At 38.3% G+C, this 18,038-nt stretch overlaps 1 protein-coding gene across 1 annotated transcript in view; it reads right to left on the bottom strand.

Annotated features, from left to right (window-relative positions):
• LOC127962605 (uncharacterized) overlaps window positions 1–16,148 on the bottom strand; it is a 384,402-nt gene extending 368,254 nt beyond the window's left edge. Inside the window, exon 1 of the mRNA XM_052562232.1 lies at window positions 16,051–16,148. Coding sequence (XP_052418192.1) covers window positions 16,051–16,148 — 98 coding nt within the window. The remainder of the gene's footprint in view (window positions 1–16,050) is intronic.
• Window positions 16,149–18,038: the final 1,890 nt, after the last annotated feature.

Below are 18,038 nucleotides of genomic sequence, written 5' to 3'. Positions count from 1 at the left end.
TCTGCTGTTTGAAAAATAAGAAAACTACCATAAAAAAAAAAAAAATCTGTTAATTTTCATATGTTAAATATTCAAGTACAAAAAATAAAATAAAACCATGTTTAATGTCACATAAAATTCAGTTTTGTTAAATTAAACTTGTTAATGATTAAAATTTGCACAATTCAAATTCAAATAGTATTGTCATATTATAAGATTTACAGAGATGTTACTTCGGCGTTCGTTAATTTGCACGATTGTTAGTAAATCACCCACAGAACTTTTTACACCTCTCGGTGCTCTCGTGCTAATTTGTCCTGCTTAGTAAAACTGGCCCATAATGTTAATATCGCCTTAAACTTTTTTTTGTTTTGCTTTATTTTGCTTTCACCTTACGCATTTGTTATAAGGTGAGAGGTATGATGCTTTTTATTATTATTACTATTATTATAGAAATTACAGAAAATATGCAGTTGCAAAAGTTCTTTTCAATGCAGATCCATACTGTGTGAGATGAGAATAAAATAAATTGGAGTAAAATCAAATAAGCATTGCTTTATGTTATTGCACTTTATAATTATAATATGTTGTATATAAAATATAAATATAAAGATATATAATGGGCCCTCATTAACAGGAGACACATGTGCTGAATACATCTAAAGTAAACTCATCCCAGAACAAAACCTGCTCCAGAGCCAGTAATGTTCAGAGAATGGGTTGCTATGGCTACATACTCTAAACGTTATTTCAGGTTTAGGATCCAAACATTGAATTATTTGTTTATGTATTCATAATCTAACTCAGACATGTAACATAACCTGATTTCTGGAATACAGCAGAGTTCACTTTATAATAATTTTAACATAAATAGAGCTTTTCAAGAGACTTCTGAGTGTGACAGCAGTATATGCACAATTCTAAACGTGCATTAAATAATAAAACAGTATTTACTCCACATGATCCTAAGATAACAACTTAATGAATTTCATAAAAATAAAACTGTGCATATTCAAACTCCAGACACTATGTCAAAGTAATTAAACTAAATTGTTTGGATAGATGGTTATTCACATCACACACATATTTTATCTTATAGATCATAAACAGATGTCTTTACCTGTGAGAAGTGCACAGATAATGATCCGTCCCAGCAGATACATGTGACGCTTATCAGCCATTTTCTGTTTCTGACAGTCTTTCTCTTCACTCTATAATTAAAGCTCTTCTTTTTTAACACCATCAGCTCATCCTGTGGGTGTTAACTTCCTCTGATCTCACCAACTGACCATTGAGCTGCATTTCACTCACACTACACTGATGAAGAAAAGTAGATTCTATAAAATATAGGGTACAACGGGGCTCTTTAACCCACCTTAAGAAAAAAATGAACACCTACAATGTATAATTGTATAAAAAAAAAAAAAATAAATACAACTTGTATTGGACATTAATCAAACAACAGATTTTGTGAAAATAAATCATTCATGTTGTTTATTTAGTTTAAATCTTATAAATGTGTGAGGTGGTAAAGAGGTGCCTTTAACCCACACACGGGGCACACAGTATTGATACAAATACTATTCAATCAGGACCACTTCTGTCAAGTATATTTATGACAATTATATTGCATACAGTTTGTTTTGGTGGTATGGTTATGTTCTGGGCAACACTCCACACGCCTGTCCATGCAGCCATGCTTGGACAGAGCAGGGAGAGCAGCAAGACAAACCCCCCTGGGGTACAGAACAGAACCATTATAAGCATACATAATTAAAATTCACAATTACATGAGTTGTAAATGAAATGTGATAGAGACCGCTTCAAATGAAGAGACTGTAAAGAAAGAACCAAGTTAGATCTGATTACAGGGTCAGTTGGTGGATTTGGGATTGGAGGAGGGAGTCCGCGTCCGCACTGGCCGTGTACATGTCCGGACTGCTCATGCGGGAAAGTATAATAACACGGGCTTTACAATTCCAACTTCATTGTACGGTTACTAATTTCGAGCTGAATTTCACAAAATTGGTCAGCTCCCGACAGCATCAGGTGTTTTATTTATGGGGAGTAGAATAATTTTTTATTTTTATTTCAATTAATGTAATCGATTAGATGTCATATTATTTAGGCTATAATATTATAAATCAGGATGTTTTGTATTGGTGGCGTAATATGTAAATGGTATGCGTGCGGCCCGCGAGACTTTCACTTGGACCATAGTACGGCCCAGTGGAAAAAAAGTGCTTTACAGTGCTGTGCGGGTACCCTGCTCTTGCACGCAGCTGACAGACGCAGTGCTTAGCGCGGCTTGACACTTTTTTTGCAGTTTTTGCTTTTGCAGTTTGGTGTAATTTAGAAATTTAGATTTTAGAATTTTCCCTCACTTCGGCAATCAGCTCTCAACTCGACTGGTCCAGAAATGTCCCGGTGCTCACGATGGCATTTGAGCAGAGCTCTCTCGCTGCAGTGGACACACGCACTCAGTAGATGATGGGCAGGGAAGGTAGAATGACAGAAGTGATAATGCACCAATTACAAAAAAGAATCAACTGTATGGTACACCATTAAAGGGGAAACTATTCATGATGGTGGATTACAGACTTTGCCAAGCAACAAAGTGGGTGTACCGAGGGTATATGCAGAAACTGAACCTTTAGAAGTCGTAATATGCAAATGGAATAAAGTAATCATATGGTGTATACTTGCGTATGGACCCAACTACACCACTGTGTGGTACGATAGACGATAGTCGTAGTGTCTATGTGATCATATTCTGGCCACATGACGGAGCACACGAGTGAACAATAGGAATATACTGCCATTGAGCTACATTCCCCCGAACACCATCAACTGCAACAGGAACGAGGCACTGAATAAACTATACCAGCACATCAGTGAGCAACAGACAGCAAACGGTGATGCTTTTCTCATCATAGCTGGGGATTTCAACCATGCTAACTTAAAGTGTGTGTTTTCAAAAATACACCAATTCAAACTTTCCAACTCGAGGTAATAATTTTTTAGACTTTGTTTACACCACATAGAGAGGAGTTTACAAAGCCCCCCCCCCCACACCTCAGTGCCCTCAGACCACATCACTGTCATGCTAATGCCTTCATATAGAGCGCTCATCAAAATCACCAAACCAGTTTCAAAACAGATTACAGGGGAAGTCTAAGGACTCCTGAAGACACGGAACGCTGCCTTCAGAGCTGGAGATGAGGTGGGTCTGAGAACAGCCAGGGCCAACCTGTCCCGCGGCACCAGAGAGGCTAAGAGACAACACTCCAGGAGGATAGCCCATCAATTCAGTGACAGCAGAGACACTCAGAGCCTGTGGCAGGGGATACAGACCATTATGGACTACAAGCCCCCACCACGGACCTGTGAGAGCAACATCTCTCTGTTAAATAAGCTGAACACCTTCTTCACTCGCTTTGAGCAACAAAACAGCACCACTGCACAGAAGACTCCACCTCCTCCCGGTGACCAGGTGATGATGCTGACCCCAGACAGCATGAGGAGATCCTTCAACAAGATCAATGCACACAAATCTCTGGGTCCTGACAACATCCCTGGGCGTATACTGAGAGACTGTGCAGCAGAACTCACTGATGCCTTCACAGACATTTTCGACATCTCACTTAGTCATGGTTGTTGTTCCCACATGTTTCAAAACTACCACCATTATTCCAATCCCGAAGAAGCCATCCCCATCCTGCTTCAATGACTACTGTCCTGTTGCACTTGCAGTGACAACAGTCTCTCTCTAAATGTGGAGAAGATGAAGGAGATTGTTGTTGAATTCAGTAGAGTGGACACAGCATGTTCCTCTGACCATCAATGGTGCGACTGATGAGAGTGTGAGCAGCAAGTTCCTGGGTGTGCACATCAGAGAGGACCTCTCCTGGACCGACAACACCACAGCACTGGCCAAGAAATCACAGCAGCGTCTCTACTTCCTCTGCAAACTGAGGAAAGCCAGAGCCCCACCCCCCCATCATGAACACCTTCTACAGAGGCACCATCGAGAGCATCCTGACGACCTGCATCATTGTGTGGTATGGCGCCTGCAACGCTTCCTGCCGAAAGACTCTGCAACGCATAGTAAGAGCAGCTGAGAAGATCATTGGTGTCTCTCCAAGACATTTATGGAACCCGTCTCACCTATAAAGCCCTCTGCCTCGTAGGTGATCCCACCTACCCGTCACACAGCTTCTTTAGTCTGTTGCCACCAGGGAGGAGACTGCAGAGTCTCCAGGCCAGGACCAGCAGACTGAAGGACAGCTTCATCCATCATGCTGTCAGGAAGCTGAACTCAATCCCGAACTTGCCCCACCATCCCTCTTCTGCTCCAGGCACCACTGAACTATGACCCCCCCCCCCCCCCCCCCAGATCCCACATGCCCCTCCCACTAACATATGATGACATGTGCCAGTCACTTTGTGCAGCATTGGTCTGCTCACTACCTCATTCAGCATGGAAATGATGTCATTCTACTACCTCATCAGTCAGTTAAATAAAATAACGGCTCTTGAGCCCTTTGTCACTTTAATCAGACTGAATAAGTTTTTTTTGCACTAAAAATCTTTTTTATCCGCACTGTTTGTTCACGTCACTGGTTTGCACTCTCCACTGCGCGCCAGTGAGTGACGTCTGTACTTCCTGGTCAGAGAGCACCTGTCCATCAAAAGCTCACTATCCAATCAGTGTAGATCACTGTTAAGCCCGCCCTTACAAGAAGTTTGTGTCAAAACACCAAACGAAAATATGCGACACATAAGCGAAATATGTAGCAATGAATTCAGAATCCACGATTAGCGAAAACAAATCTTTGAAAAAAATTAACAAAGAATGAAGCATATTTGATGAGCAACTGAGTTAATTTTTTTCATTTTCATTGTGTTTTTCTACTTTTGTTATGGCATATTTTTGATAGTTTCTGAAAAAGTTAAGTTCAGTTTTATAAAGTTTCATTCATTATTACTTAACCAAATGTAATTCCAAAGAACACATGACTACAGAGTGTGAGAACTCGTTAGTTTTCCCACACTTGTTCAACCCACAGTGAACAGTGCAGTCATCTCTGAAGCCAGTTTAGATCGATGGCTGTGAATTCTCACACATTTTGATGACATTTCCTGTTTTTCTTTCTTTAAGTGTTTTATATATATATATATATATATATATATATATATATATATATATATATATATATATATATATATATATATATACTGTGACAATTGCTATATGTGGATGTATTCAGATAATGTTATTTTGAAGAGTTTTTTTTTTTTTTTTTTTTTTTATAAACTGAGATCGGAACTGATGTAAATTTTACAGAGCCTGGGAGGTCAACTGTAGGAAAAACAAAATACAATCCATACAGATGGTTTTGCAATCCGTCCCCTCAGTTTGTAAACCGTATGCCTACTCATGAATTACCAAGAAAGGGAAAATGTATTATTTATTTGTTGTTCCATTTAGTTTAACAAATGGAAACATTTCATTTTGGCTTAATTTCTCATTTTTGTTTGGGGTTTACAAATCGGTTTATGGCTTCAATATTTCATTCGCACTTGTGGGCAGTGCTGAAACACTCCTTTCATCTGATTGGTCGAACTGCTCCGCCTTCAGCACAGCCTTTTCATTCTTTCAGGCAGAATAAGAGTCTTATAAGAGTAATGTCTGAAACCACCACTCACTGTTAATTAGCATAATAATTGAATAATTGAATGTTGCTGGGCACAGAATTCGTCCTGCTTTGACTTGCAAGTGACCCCTTTAAATTATTTATTAATAATTATTATTAATAATAACTGGTCAAACTTACCTTTCCAAATATTCCTAGTGACTTTATTATCTGAGCAATGAAGGCTTTAATACTTAATGTCCACTAGAGGGGGTGACATGATTAAAAAATCCAGTCTACTTTTTTTCTGTTTACATCAGTTTAAGTGAAAAATAAATACATGAATTTCATGTGTACTGCCATTAATAAAATAAACTTAACACTTCAAGCTGTACAACTACTTAAAACTTCCCATTCTGGCTTTTTCAACCTACCTCCAAATTTATTTTAAGATATAGTTTATCCAATCTGGTTTCCGCATTTAATGATTGTCCATCTGGAACTTTTATTTTTCATAAACTCTATATTTTAAGATGTACTAGGTGTTGATAAATCATATGTACTGAATGCAATGAGCTAATGTCAGGGCTCTCAGTCCTGCTCTTGGAGGGCCAGTGCCCTGCAAAGTTTAGCATTCCAAATTAAAACACCTAAGCTAAGCAAGGTCTTCAGGATCCGTAGCAATGTCCAAGCAAGTGTGTTTTGTAGCTGAATGCTGCAGAGCATGGATTTCCAGGTTCAGGACTGGGTTGTAAATATATAAATTAATTTGTACAGTTGGGTGTCTGCCAGTGTTAATTTCGTTGACTAAATATTTTCGTCATTATTTTCGTCACGAATATATTTTTGTGGACGAAAACGAAACGAAAACTAAAAAAGAAGGCACTGATGGAGACTAAAACTATGACTAAATTGATTGACATTATTGTCAACGAATAAAGGAGGAGACGAAAATAGACTGTGACGAAAATCAAATCAGCAGACGGGAGAGATGCGAGGAATGAAAAAAAGAACCAGCAAAACGGAACAGGCGAGACTGCATGAGAGAAGAGAACCAATCCGAGCCTGACTTATTGAGACATGAAGCGAAGGTTTTCAGTTTTTAAATGAGCTCCCGGGAAGACGGCATTCGAAGAGGTGATGTCTAAAAGAGCGACAAAATGTCCACAGCTCACTTCACGTTTGACGACGAACAAAACAAGCACGCGGAGCGCTCATTCGTGGCAAGAACACAACCAATTTGAAAAGACATTTACAGACGAGCCACCTGGACATTTTCTCAAATGTAATTTCACAACGATGTTCTTTTGTTTATTGAGCTAAGCAAAATTGGAAGACTGCAGTGCGTAGATGTTGTAGCATTAAATATTACGAACTGAAAAGTACTGTAAAATAGCCCCTTCTTCAAGTTAGATGAGAGCACAATACTAATACGTAATATTATGATACATACATTTGATTAATACTAATGTTTAGTATATTTTATAATGTTCTACTTGTTGACAATATCACAAATATTTCTATATTAGTCATGTGAAATGTGACTGTTCACATCCTATCATTATACATACCATTCTAGCAATATTGTAGTATTTAAAACATACAATATTGCTACCTTATACCTTATAAAATCTTGTTACTTTTTTTATCCACCCAACTTATTAAATATTTACTTTAAATGTATGCATTTATTGTTCAGCTCAGCTGTAAGCTTTAATGTCCTGGACCTAACTTTATTTTTCTTTTATTGATGGTCAATTGGCAGCTAGTGATTGTTTACATTATCATGACAGTGTTTGTTGCTGCGTAAAAGCTTTTGAATCGAAATAAAGACACAGTTGTGTTGAAATAAAGTTGAATTTGTGTTTTATATATTTTGGTTTGGTATATAAGTTTGTTTCCTATACCAGCTGTAAAAAAATGTCTAGTAAATCTGTTATTGATTTTAGTCTTATTTTAGTCGACTAAAATACCAAGCAATTTTAGTCGACTAAAATAAGACTAAAATTAAATCAAATCAGATGACTAAAACTTGACTAAAACTAAAAAGAATTATAGTCAAAAGACTAAATCTAAAACTAAATTAAAATTTGTGTCAAAATTAACACTGCTGTCTTCATACACAGGTGACGGAAAGAAGATGAAGAAGAGAATGACGTGTTCTCCCAGTCAGAGGATGTCGCCGGCTTTCAAGATGGTGTTTTTTCAATGTATGGTTTAGACACAGGGCACGAAGAGGTGTTCCACATAGCACCCCCTAGAGGACGCAGTTCAAAGTTCCCTTGAAAAGGAACGTTCCCGGTTAATTAACTGTGACCTTGTTCCCTGAGACAGTGGAATGAGATGCTGTGCTGCTCAGCACATTGGGAAACGTCTTATTTGTGACCAGCTGTGAATAATGTGTGTAACACGTTGATAAAATTGACCCGCCCACAACACAGGGCTATAAATAGATACGCCACAGGTGCATCAACAGGATATTTTGTCTGAAGAGCAGTCCTGGGACATTTTCAGTACAGCAATGCAGCGTTGTGAACGGCGGAGGGCAGAAGGCCTCTAGAATGACCGGATGTAAAGCCGAAAATGGAACCTTAGGCAGGTAATCAGGATGAGGATGCAAAATCACTTTTACCCTCCCTGGGGCAGGGTCTAAGCATGATGGTGAGACAGACAGAGCCTGCATATCTCCAGTTCTCTTCAAAGAAGTTATTGCAATGAGAAAAACCATTTTCAAAGTCAGAACTTTATCAGACACTAACTATAAAGGTTCAAAGGGGGTTTCAAACAGACCATTGAGAACTATAGAAAAGTCCCAAGAAGGCATCCTGGTTTTCAGTGCAGGCCTCAGTCGTCTGGCCCCACGAAGGAAGCGAGAGAGCAGAGGGTGTCTCCCGAGTGGCATCCCGTCAATCAAGGCGTGGCAAGCCGAAATAGTCCAGAACTGAAGAAATGTGAACTGGATCAACATTGTGTACCACACACCACCTGTCAAAGACACCCCATTTACCGGCATAACTCTGTCTGGTGGAGGGAGACCTAGTACTAAGAATGGTATCAATAACCTCAAGTGACAGCCCTGTGTTCCTCAGTTGGTACCCCACAGGGGCCAAATGTGAAGATTCCACAGGTTGGGCTTGGGATGGAATATCGTGCTCCCTGCCTGAGACAGAAGGTCCCTCCTCTCTGGAATCACCCATGGCGAGCTGTCGAGGAGAGATATTATCTCCGAGAACCATACTCTGTTCGGCCAATGTGGCGCTATCAGCAAGAGGCAAGATCTTTGTTGGCGAACTCTGGCTAGGACTCCCGGGAGATGAGAGACTGGAGGAAATGCATACATTCGCATTTTGTCCACCCATACAAGGACATGACAGCCCCTTAAATGATGGAGGAAAGATTTCAAAGCCAGAAAAACGGCCATCAGCTCGAGGCAATAGATGTGCCAATCGTGCTGATGATCCCATTCCCCTTGAGTTGGGTGGCCAAGACTGCTCCCCAGCCCATCTGGGAGGCATCTGTCGTTAGCAATCTGCGATGACACGGTGCCCCTAGAGTGGAACCTGATCCACAGAGATATTGTACGAAGCCCGCGGCACGTCACTTTTATTTGCCTTTGAGGATTGGCTCTTGGATGAAATCATCTGGCTTTTAGCCACAACTGAAACAGTCTCATGTGCAACAGCCCCAAAAGGAATCACCGTGGATGCTGAAGCCATGAAACCTAACATATTTAGTTTCATGACGAACAGAGTGTGATCCTGGCCTAGCCTGAACTTGCTCATGGTCTGCCAAATGGTCTCAATTCGAGCGGGAGACAGTTGTGCCCTCATCGTGATCGAATCCCAAACGAATCCCGAGATAAGTCATTCTCTGGGCCGGACAGAGAACACTTTTCTCGGTGTTGAGTCTCAACCCCAGAGAAACTAGATGAGCTAACACGATGTCTCTGTGTTGTAGCGCCATCTCCTGTGATTGTGCTAGTATCAGCAAATCGTCAATGTAATTCAAAATGCGAATACCCTGGAGTCGTAATGGAGCCAGTGCTGCATCCATGTATTTTGTGTATGTGCGGAGGGATAAGGCTAGGCCAAATGGAAGAACCTGAAATTGGTACACTTCGCCCTCGAAAGCGAACCTCAGGAATTTCAGTTGCACTTTATTTTACAGTAAGTGTACTAGCATGTACTTATAGTGTACTTACAGTGTACTTATCTAAGAAAGTTCTGGTAATACAAGGTAACTACATGGGGTAGGGTTAGGTTTAGGGGTAGGTTCAGGGTTAGTACCTAGTTATTACATAGTTATTGTAATTACTATAATAAGTACATAGTATGTACATGAGGAACAGGACTGTAAAATAAAGTGCTACCAGAATTTCCTGTGTTGTGGCAAAATTTCTATATGAAAATATGTGTCCTTCAGATCGATCGTGATGAACCAATCGCAATGCTGAATTTCCGACATGACCGCCTTGATGGTTAACGTCTTGAACTTGAGCGCTTTGACTGTACGGTTCAAGCCTCGAAGATCCAAGATTGGACGCAGTCCCCTACCCTTTTTGGGAACCAGGAACTATCTGCTGTAATAGCCCGACTCTCTCTTTGGAAGAGGAACATGTTCTATGGCCTCTGTAACAACAATGGGTCACATATAATAATTAACTCAAATGATATATAGGGAATTTGAATAATTTATCAGGAATATGATTAATATATATATATATATATATATATATATATATATATATATATATATATATATATATATATATATATATATGTATGTATGTATGTATATATCTCATATGACAGTTACAATAAATTTTATTGATTATGAAAAATAGCTCAATTGTCTATACCAATAGCTAATTACAGGGCACTGTAATTTACTCATTAATATGTCAATATTCCATTCTTCATATCAATTATTGTGATATCTCTTGCTGTAAATTACTGCAAATCAAACAGTCATCAAACGGCCGTAAGATTGACCTATCAATCTTCAATAAAGTTATCACTTCTTATAATTCAAGGAAAAATATTCTCTGGCCATGAAAACATTATCCTATCATTAGTGCTGTGCTGGAGCCCGGCGCACGCTGGAGCAGCGCTGGATCTTGGTGTGAGCGTGGAGCAGCGTGAGCGCGGTATTCGAAAGGTTTAACAAGGCAGTGTTTCAGAATTCATCTTCCTCATGTGGAGAGGCGAATAGGCGAATAAACTTAGTAAAGAAAAGAAAACAAAACAACGAAAATGAAAGCTTCCAGAGGAGCCATGATAATGGCTGTCCTCTCTGCCTCCTGGCTGAGAGGGACAGCGATATGAGCGCGGCCTTGCCGAGGGACTCGCGGGACCGACAAGGGTCGCAGCCGGTTAGCAGCGTGTGTGAGGGAAGAGCAGAAGAAGAGCCAGGGCGGACCTTGTTCGGTCGGCTCTTATGGCTTGAGATGGTTCACGCCTCTGTTCACGTGAACAACCAATGAACGTCCGCGATCTGAAGCGGGGAAAAGTTCCTTTGTCTCTGTAGAAACACCCACCCTAATGATTTAGGGCTTGTCAGATTTCATCAGTGATATTCTAGCAAGTTCGTAATTCAAGATTAATAGATTTTACACACATTTTACACAGGGGAATAGTTGGGTCACAACATGACAATTCCAAAAACACCAAACAGTACATATATAACTGATAGAAACACGAAGTTACATTCAAATGCAGAATTACACACATTTAACGTTTGATTAGCACACGATTAAAACTGCAGATTCTTTAGTTCTGCAGGAACTTTAAGAAAGGTTTATTTTTGTGTGTGTGGAATGTTGGGGGTTTAGTGTCTCCTTTGAGGCTCGCACCGGTATCGTAAATAATTTAAAGTCCGGTCAGGCTGGCGCCAGGCCAGGCATTTAGTGTAAAGAGGTTTCATGTTATATGCCTGAATTTAACCCATGAATCGATGACCTGCATATGCGTTACACCTCTTTGACCAGAAGTGGAGACCAGGCCATTGAAACGTGGAGGATGATGAATGAATTGGATCCTGTATCCTATCCGTACTGGGCTCAGCACCCATGCAGAAATGCAGAAGTTTCCACGCTGCCAGACTCCAATATTTAATGCTTCCTTTTGAGGGGATGTTAGATGTTCCGTGTCCTGAATGATGGCAGGAAACACTGGAACATCTAATACCTCGCTGGAAACTGCCTACCCCCGAATCACACAAAGTGGCGTGGATGGAGGAGTTTTGTGAGGGTAACGGGTGGGGCGAAAGGGTCCCATCCCGTGAGGGACTACCCCCACCAGCAGGGGCACCAGAGCGTCAGGACTTCCTCTTCTTATCAGGACAGTCCTGATGCCTGGCCTGGGTGTCACGGTTCATGAATACACTCTCTCTCTCTCTTCTAATGTGTTGTTATATGTGTGTCTATGGGCGTGGTCACTGATCAGCGATGATCAGCAGCGCCAGGTGGTTTCAATCGTTTGTCTCCTATATAAGTTCAGTAACTGGTGTTTCATGTTGTCAGATCGTTGTTTCTCCCCGGTGTGCTCCCGTACCTGTTTCCTGTGTTCGTAGTTCCTGCCTGAGCCGTCCTGTGTCGTCGTTGTTCCTGGATCTTCATCTAGCACTGGATTACTGTTCACCTTCACGAGGACTGCACACTCACCGGGATTCGAGGGATCATCACTGAAGCAAGCACCATCATCCGTTGCCCACCGAGGTCCCTGTGTCACTGTGCCATCAGCCTTGTGTCCGCCCCTGTGTTACCCTGTGACCTGGTCGTGCTTTCTGACTTTTTGAGCTTTTGTCAATAAACACGCCTGTTGCTGAGCATGCCATGCGAGAAGATCTGTAGCCGACGAGAAGAATCTTCCTGACGCACACATGCACGGAATGATCTAAAGACAAAACACCTGTGGATGCAACTGTGGCATTTCTATTTATAGCCCCGTGTTGTGGGCGAGCGCCCTGATGACATCATCAACCTATTTTACACACATTATTCACAGCTGGTCATGAATAAGACATTTCCGAATGCGCTGAGCAGCGCAGGAATGACTGAAGCTTTCGAAAGGGAACAAATATTACTAATTTATTTCATGAATTTAACTTTATTAATTTTCACAATTATTTATTAATGTCACACACATATCTACCTAGTTCCTTTTGACTTCAAAGACAAGATTGGTACATGTTACAGACATATTATCATGGAACTGTTCAGTCTATTATTGTTAATCTATTATTTTTATTTCCACTTTTATCCGGGGAGACTGTAACCTAGAAATCATTTAAACGGGTCACTTGCGAGTCGCAGCAGCATGAATTATGTGCCCACCAACATATGATTCAAATATTATTCTGCCTGAAAGAATGGAAAGACCGAGCTGAAGGCATAAACCGATTTGTAAACCCTAAGCGAAAAATTTTAAATCTAGCCAAAATCTCATTTTCCGTTTGTTAAACTGAACAGAAAACGAATAAACTAACCATTTTACCCTTTCTTGTTATTGCATTCTAAATAATACATGAAATCAAAACGTACACGGACCTCACAGGAGTGTGATTGCTGTGGAACTGTACCTGTGCATTTACCAACTACAGTTGACATCCGGAATAAATACATGGATTTTTTTTTTTTTTTTTTTTTTTTGTGGTTGTTAAAACGAAGCTGATTTCTGAACGGATGACTTCTGTTGCTATTGTTTAGAGGAAATTCTTCCCATGCAGTTTTTGACACGTTACTCTTTGATGCTCTTTTGACAGTACTTATTTTACTGTTAAACCAGTGCTCTGGGACTTAGAATTATTTTTCCTTATCTCTATTTCACGGTTAAACTTTTTGGATGTTGTACAGTGTTTTTGTCTCAAGACTTTTTATTAAATTTTTTGTTGATGGACACTTGAATAGACTTTATGAACTGAGAACAGAGTTTGTTTTTGAACAAAACTACCTCTTTTTTTTTTTTTGCGATTTTCCTGTTTACCAGATGCATTTGCATAGATGTAAGAATTTACCACAGACTGTTTGTTTGACTGAATATCATCGGAACTTGTGGGAATTAGAGAGGCAAACAAAGAGATTAATGATTAAATCATAAAATGACTCCCTAGGCATTATTTTTTTCTGTTTCTTCTTAAATTGCAACATATTTAAAATTAAAAACTATTGAGACTTAAGTCTCTCACAGACACAATCTGCGCACTAACAGACATAGTTTTGCTTTGAACACATACAATCAAGAGGTTTCTGTATGATATCTAACATATCTATCCAAGAATAATTCACTGTTAATGTACATTTGACAGACTGCTTCATGTCTTACATTTATTACTAACAAATAAAATCTGATATTACAAGTGTTACTGAAAGCAGCTGCTCAAGTGTTCAACCCTACATTATCATTCACGTCTTATTGATAAACATTTAAATCATTACTTAACTTTCGGTTTTCATAATTAGATAACTAGTCTGCAGTAATCACTCAAGAAAACAGATGATTAAATGAGAATGATCTAAGAGAGAAAATGTATTTTATTTTATTTGTACAAGCACAGAGGTTGATGCATAATCCAGAATTATAAATAAACGCACTAGTATTAATTCAGCAAGCAGGCAGCTATGTTGAAATAAACATCCCAAACTGACCAAAACATTTCAATCAGATCACCACTTGGGAATGTGTGTTAAAATGTGAGACAGTATTTACAATGGGACTGAATGAAACCCTTAGGAGTCAATAATATAAGGTTAATATTTATCTGTGATAGATATTAGGAGGTCTTTGTTTAATTAATAACTGTTTAACTTATTTCTGATGGTTCTTGTCCACAAATGAAGTCATCCTGAGGTTCAACTGTTGCTCGTGTGATAAAAGAATAAATCACTTCATAGTCATGAACCTGCATGAACATCACAAATATTGTCAAACAAGATGCAAGTGTTAACACAAATATTACAGCATGATGTTAGAGCCTAAAAATAAGACTTGTGTCAAACTGTTAAGAGAAGTTGGATGGCGATAGTGGGCATCAACAGAAGAACAGGGAAGTGTTTTACTCACCTTGTTATTTTTGGCTTCGATTTTCCAGTTTGTGCCAATCTCAGTATAAGTCTCATCATCTTTCTGCTCCTAAACATTAATGGAAACAGTGAAGATATGATTGGATCCATTATATTTACTGTTATCTCTGACATTTAAAAAGAAACAGTAAACATACTAACTTTTCATTCAGCTGATGCATTTATCTAACCTGACTAATAAAAGTACAGATAACTGAGACCTTCTGCTCTGGAGCAGTGATTATAGACGTAATAATAGCTAGCTAATGTATCAATCATGAGTCACTGGTATTATGATACTTACCACAGAGTCATTATTCCCTTTTCTGTTGTCTGAAAAATAATGGGAATATTTATGAGAGCTCACCAACAAAAATAATGCAAACAATAAAAGTCTACAATAATTATAATGCATATAATACATGTTCTTGTTAGTTTGTAGATTAAGGTTCAGTCAAGCCAAATATTTGATCACACACATATTTAACATCACATCCTAGCAGATTTCCGTGATGAAACTGACACTGATGAGAATCTCTAAATATTTGTAAATGATTTAAACTCGAAATACTCACCAGCTCTTTTTTTGCGAACCACCCAAAGAATAACAGCAGTAACCAGAACAGCAACAACAATCATGATCACTGACGGAGAGAATATAAAGAGAGACACATTCAGATTCAGATGAAAACAACAGCAGAACATCTACTGTATATCACTGTCTTTGAAATCAAAGATAAAAAAAAACAACTATTACGACAGATACATAAAATCATAAGTAACATGATTGTTTAGGATAGTTTGGAGACTTGATATCTCAGTGACATGATGAAATAATTCTGGATTGGTGGATTGGTGTTGATGAACAAGAGACATGACATGAAGTCAAAGTTATGATCAGCTGTTCTAACATCTCCACAGAGAATCTGTTGTATATTTAGAGACTGATTCTAGAAGAACAACAGAATGTGAATAAAACCACTGAAATCACTCACAAACACACATAATGATTTTATAGAGGAAGGTTTTTTAGTTCAGATTCACCATATTCAAAAAATATATTTTAATGCATGAACACAAAAATCTCAGTTGAGGTGCTGTGTAACATAGAAAGATTATTAATATGAGTTCACTGTGATTTTGATAGTTATGTAATGAAACTTCAAGAACCAAAGTCCCATTCATCTTTGTGAAGAAAGTGAGCTAGCTTTCACATTGATTTGCTTTTTGTGAAAGAGAAAACAAGTGCTTGAGGTCTACAAATTAAACAAGACCAGTGATAAGCTTCTCTTAAAGTCTACAGTAAATCAGTTATGTGAATACCAATTCTACTGTAAGAGTCACATTAAACCACTGAGATGAGTAAGACAGAAATACCTCTCTGTGTAGCTGTTGTCTCGTGGGTTTGAGGAGTCTGTGTCTCTGTATAACGAGGAGGATTTCAGTTCTGATGCATCATATTTGATCAAATACATCTTAGCTCTGTTTGACTTCATTGTTCATCGACTGCTGATGTGTGTCAGTGATCATGTACCTTGTTCTGTAGAAGCTGCTGTAGTTTGACTTGATTTCTTCTCAGAGTTTGAGCTGCTGACTGGAATCAGTGTTGAATCAACTGAAGCTGCAGAAGAGGAATGATCAGAACATTATTATTATTATTATTATTATTATTATTATTATTATTATTATTATTATTATAAATACAATACTTAAAACTGAAACGGGCAGCTTTAGCTCACACAGAAAGTTGAGGACAAGGAGGAGAAACACAGTCAGATATAAATATAGAAATATAGAATAAATAAATATAGAAATGTAAGGTTAGATGCTGTTTATTTGTCATGCATTAAATTTTAAAAATGGGTAATATTTTGCAGTTTTTTGAAAGGCAAGTTTTTCTATCTATTTAAAGTCACTAAAGTGTAGACAAGACACAGTGTATCTCTGAAGGCTTCACTGATGATCTTGTCTCCTGAATTCTGTTCAGTGATAATGGAAGTAAGACTTTGCAGATGAACCTCTTTTGATCAGAAACAGCCCTGATTACAATATAAACACATGAAGTTATTAATACCTCATTTATATGAGAGTGAAACACAGTGAGCTGCAGCCAATAAACCTTTAGTTTGTTCTGAATCAATAACATATAGACTCTTCTGAAACTGATTAACCTCTTAACTGTCCTCCTCTTAACGGGATAGTTCACCCAAAAATCAAAATTATGTCATTAATTACCAGTCACCCCCCTTTTTTGGCATGGAGACAGAAATGGCATACCCAAAATAAAAAGGTTTCTGCTCATAATTCTTTCTGACTAGATACATAATCAACATTTTTTCACAAAGCTGACAATTCAAAGTTTACTGTTCAGGAATCAGAATCACTCAGACTGTTATGATAATAGAGATATATTAGCTCAAACATAAAAACAAAAATAAAAATATTAAAAACATATTTTTTTAATGTTTAAAAAAAATGTTGATGTAAGATATGAGTTTAGATATACAGTGTAGCTAAAGCCACAAATCTTTCAAAACTTCATTAGAAATTTCATAATCCAATCTGTAAAACTCTGAATTTTATGAAATATTTTCTAAGGCCATGTCATGTGTGTTTTTAGAGAAGGTCAATCAGATTGATTTATGGCCCTTGTCATCTCAGTAAGATCTCACATGTAAACACTCCTGTGTTTTCTATATGTGTGTTGGCTTTGAAAACTCCCCGATTCATGGTTCTATTGTTCTCACCAAACGAGTCTTTCACACCTCCGCCAGGTATGACACATTATCCGCATTATTCTTTATCTTTATTCTTTTGTTTTTATAACACCTTTATGAGCCTTTTTGTGGAATTTTTTATGTTTACAAAACAACAAAGCAGCGATCTCACTTCAGTCTCTCTTTGCATTTACTCCTTATTTATCAAAAGTCTTACTATAAAAATACAACAAAACATTTTCTTACGACCTTGACGTGAATTATTGTAACAGAAATGCATTATGAAGAAGAAATGCACCTGCTATTAGTAGCATTGGAGCTAACGTTAGCATCAAGCTACATCAGACAATTTATGAAATTATTAGTACACTTTTACTCATCGAGTGTTTATAATAACTTCCTTTAGCGATCACGGGTGGAATTTGGTCGTTTACTATCGTAAAAACATGCTATTTATAGCCTTTTACACCACTGCACAAGTTAGCATTTCAGATGTACATTTTTAATATTTTTTATAAAATGCCCCAGATCTCAAGAAAATCTCATACCAAGCATTTCTATCATAATCGCTGGTTTATTATTCGGATATTTCGTGTGTACAGAGGTGTTTCAGTTTTGTTGTGAGCAAATATGAACCAGGAAGTGTTC

This window comes from Carassius gibelio, chromosome B7 (assembly GCF_023724105.1).
Source record: "Carassius gibelio isolate Cgi1373 ecotype wild population from Czech Republic chromosome B7, carGib1.2-hapl.c, whole genome shotgun sequence".
In the NCBI taxonomy this organism is placed as follows: Eukaryota; Metazoa; Chordata; class Actinopteri; order Cypriniformes; family Cyprinidae; genus Carassius; species Carassius gibelio.
The sequence above is the reverse complement of the archived record's forward strand: the minus strand, read 5'-3'. Positions and strand labels throughout refer to the sequence as shown.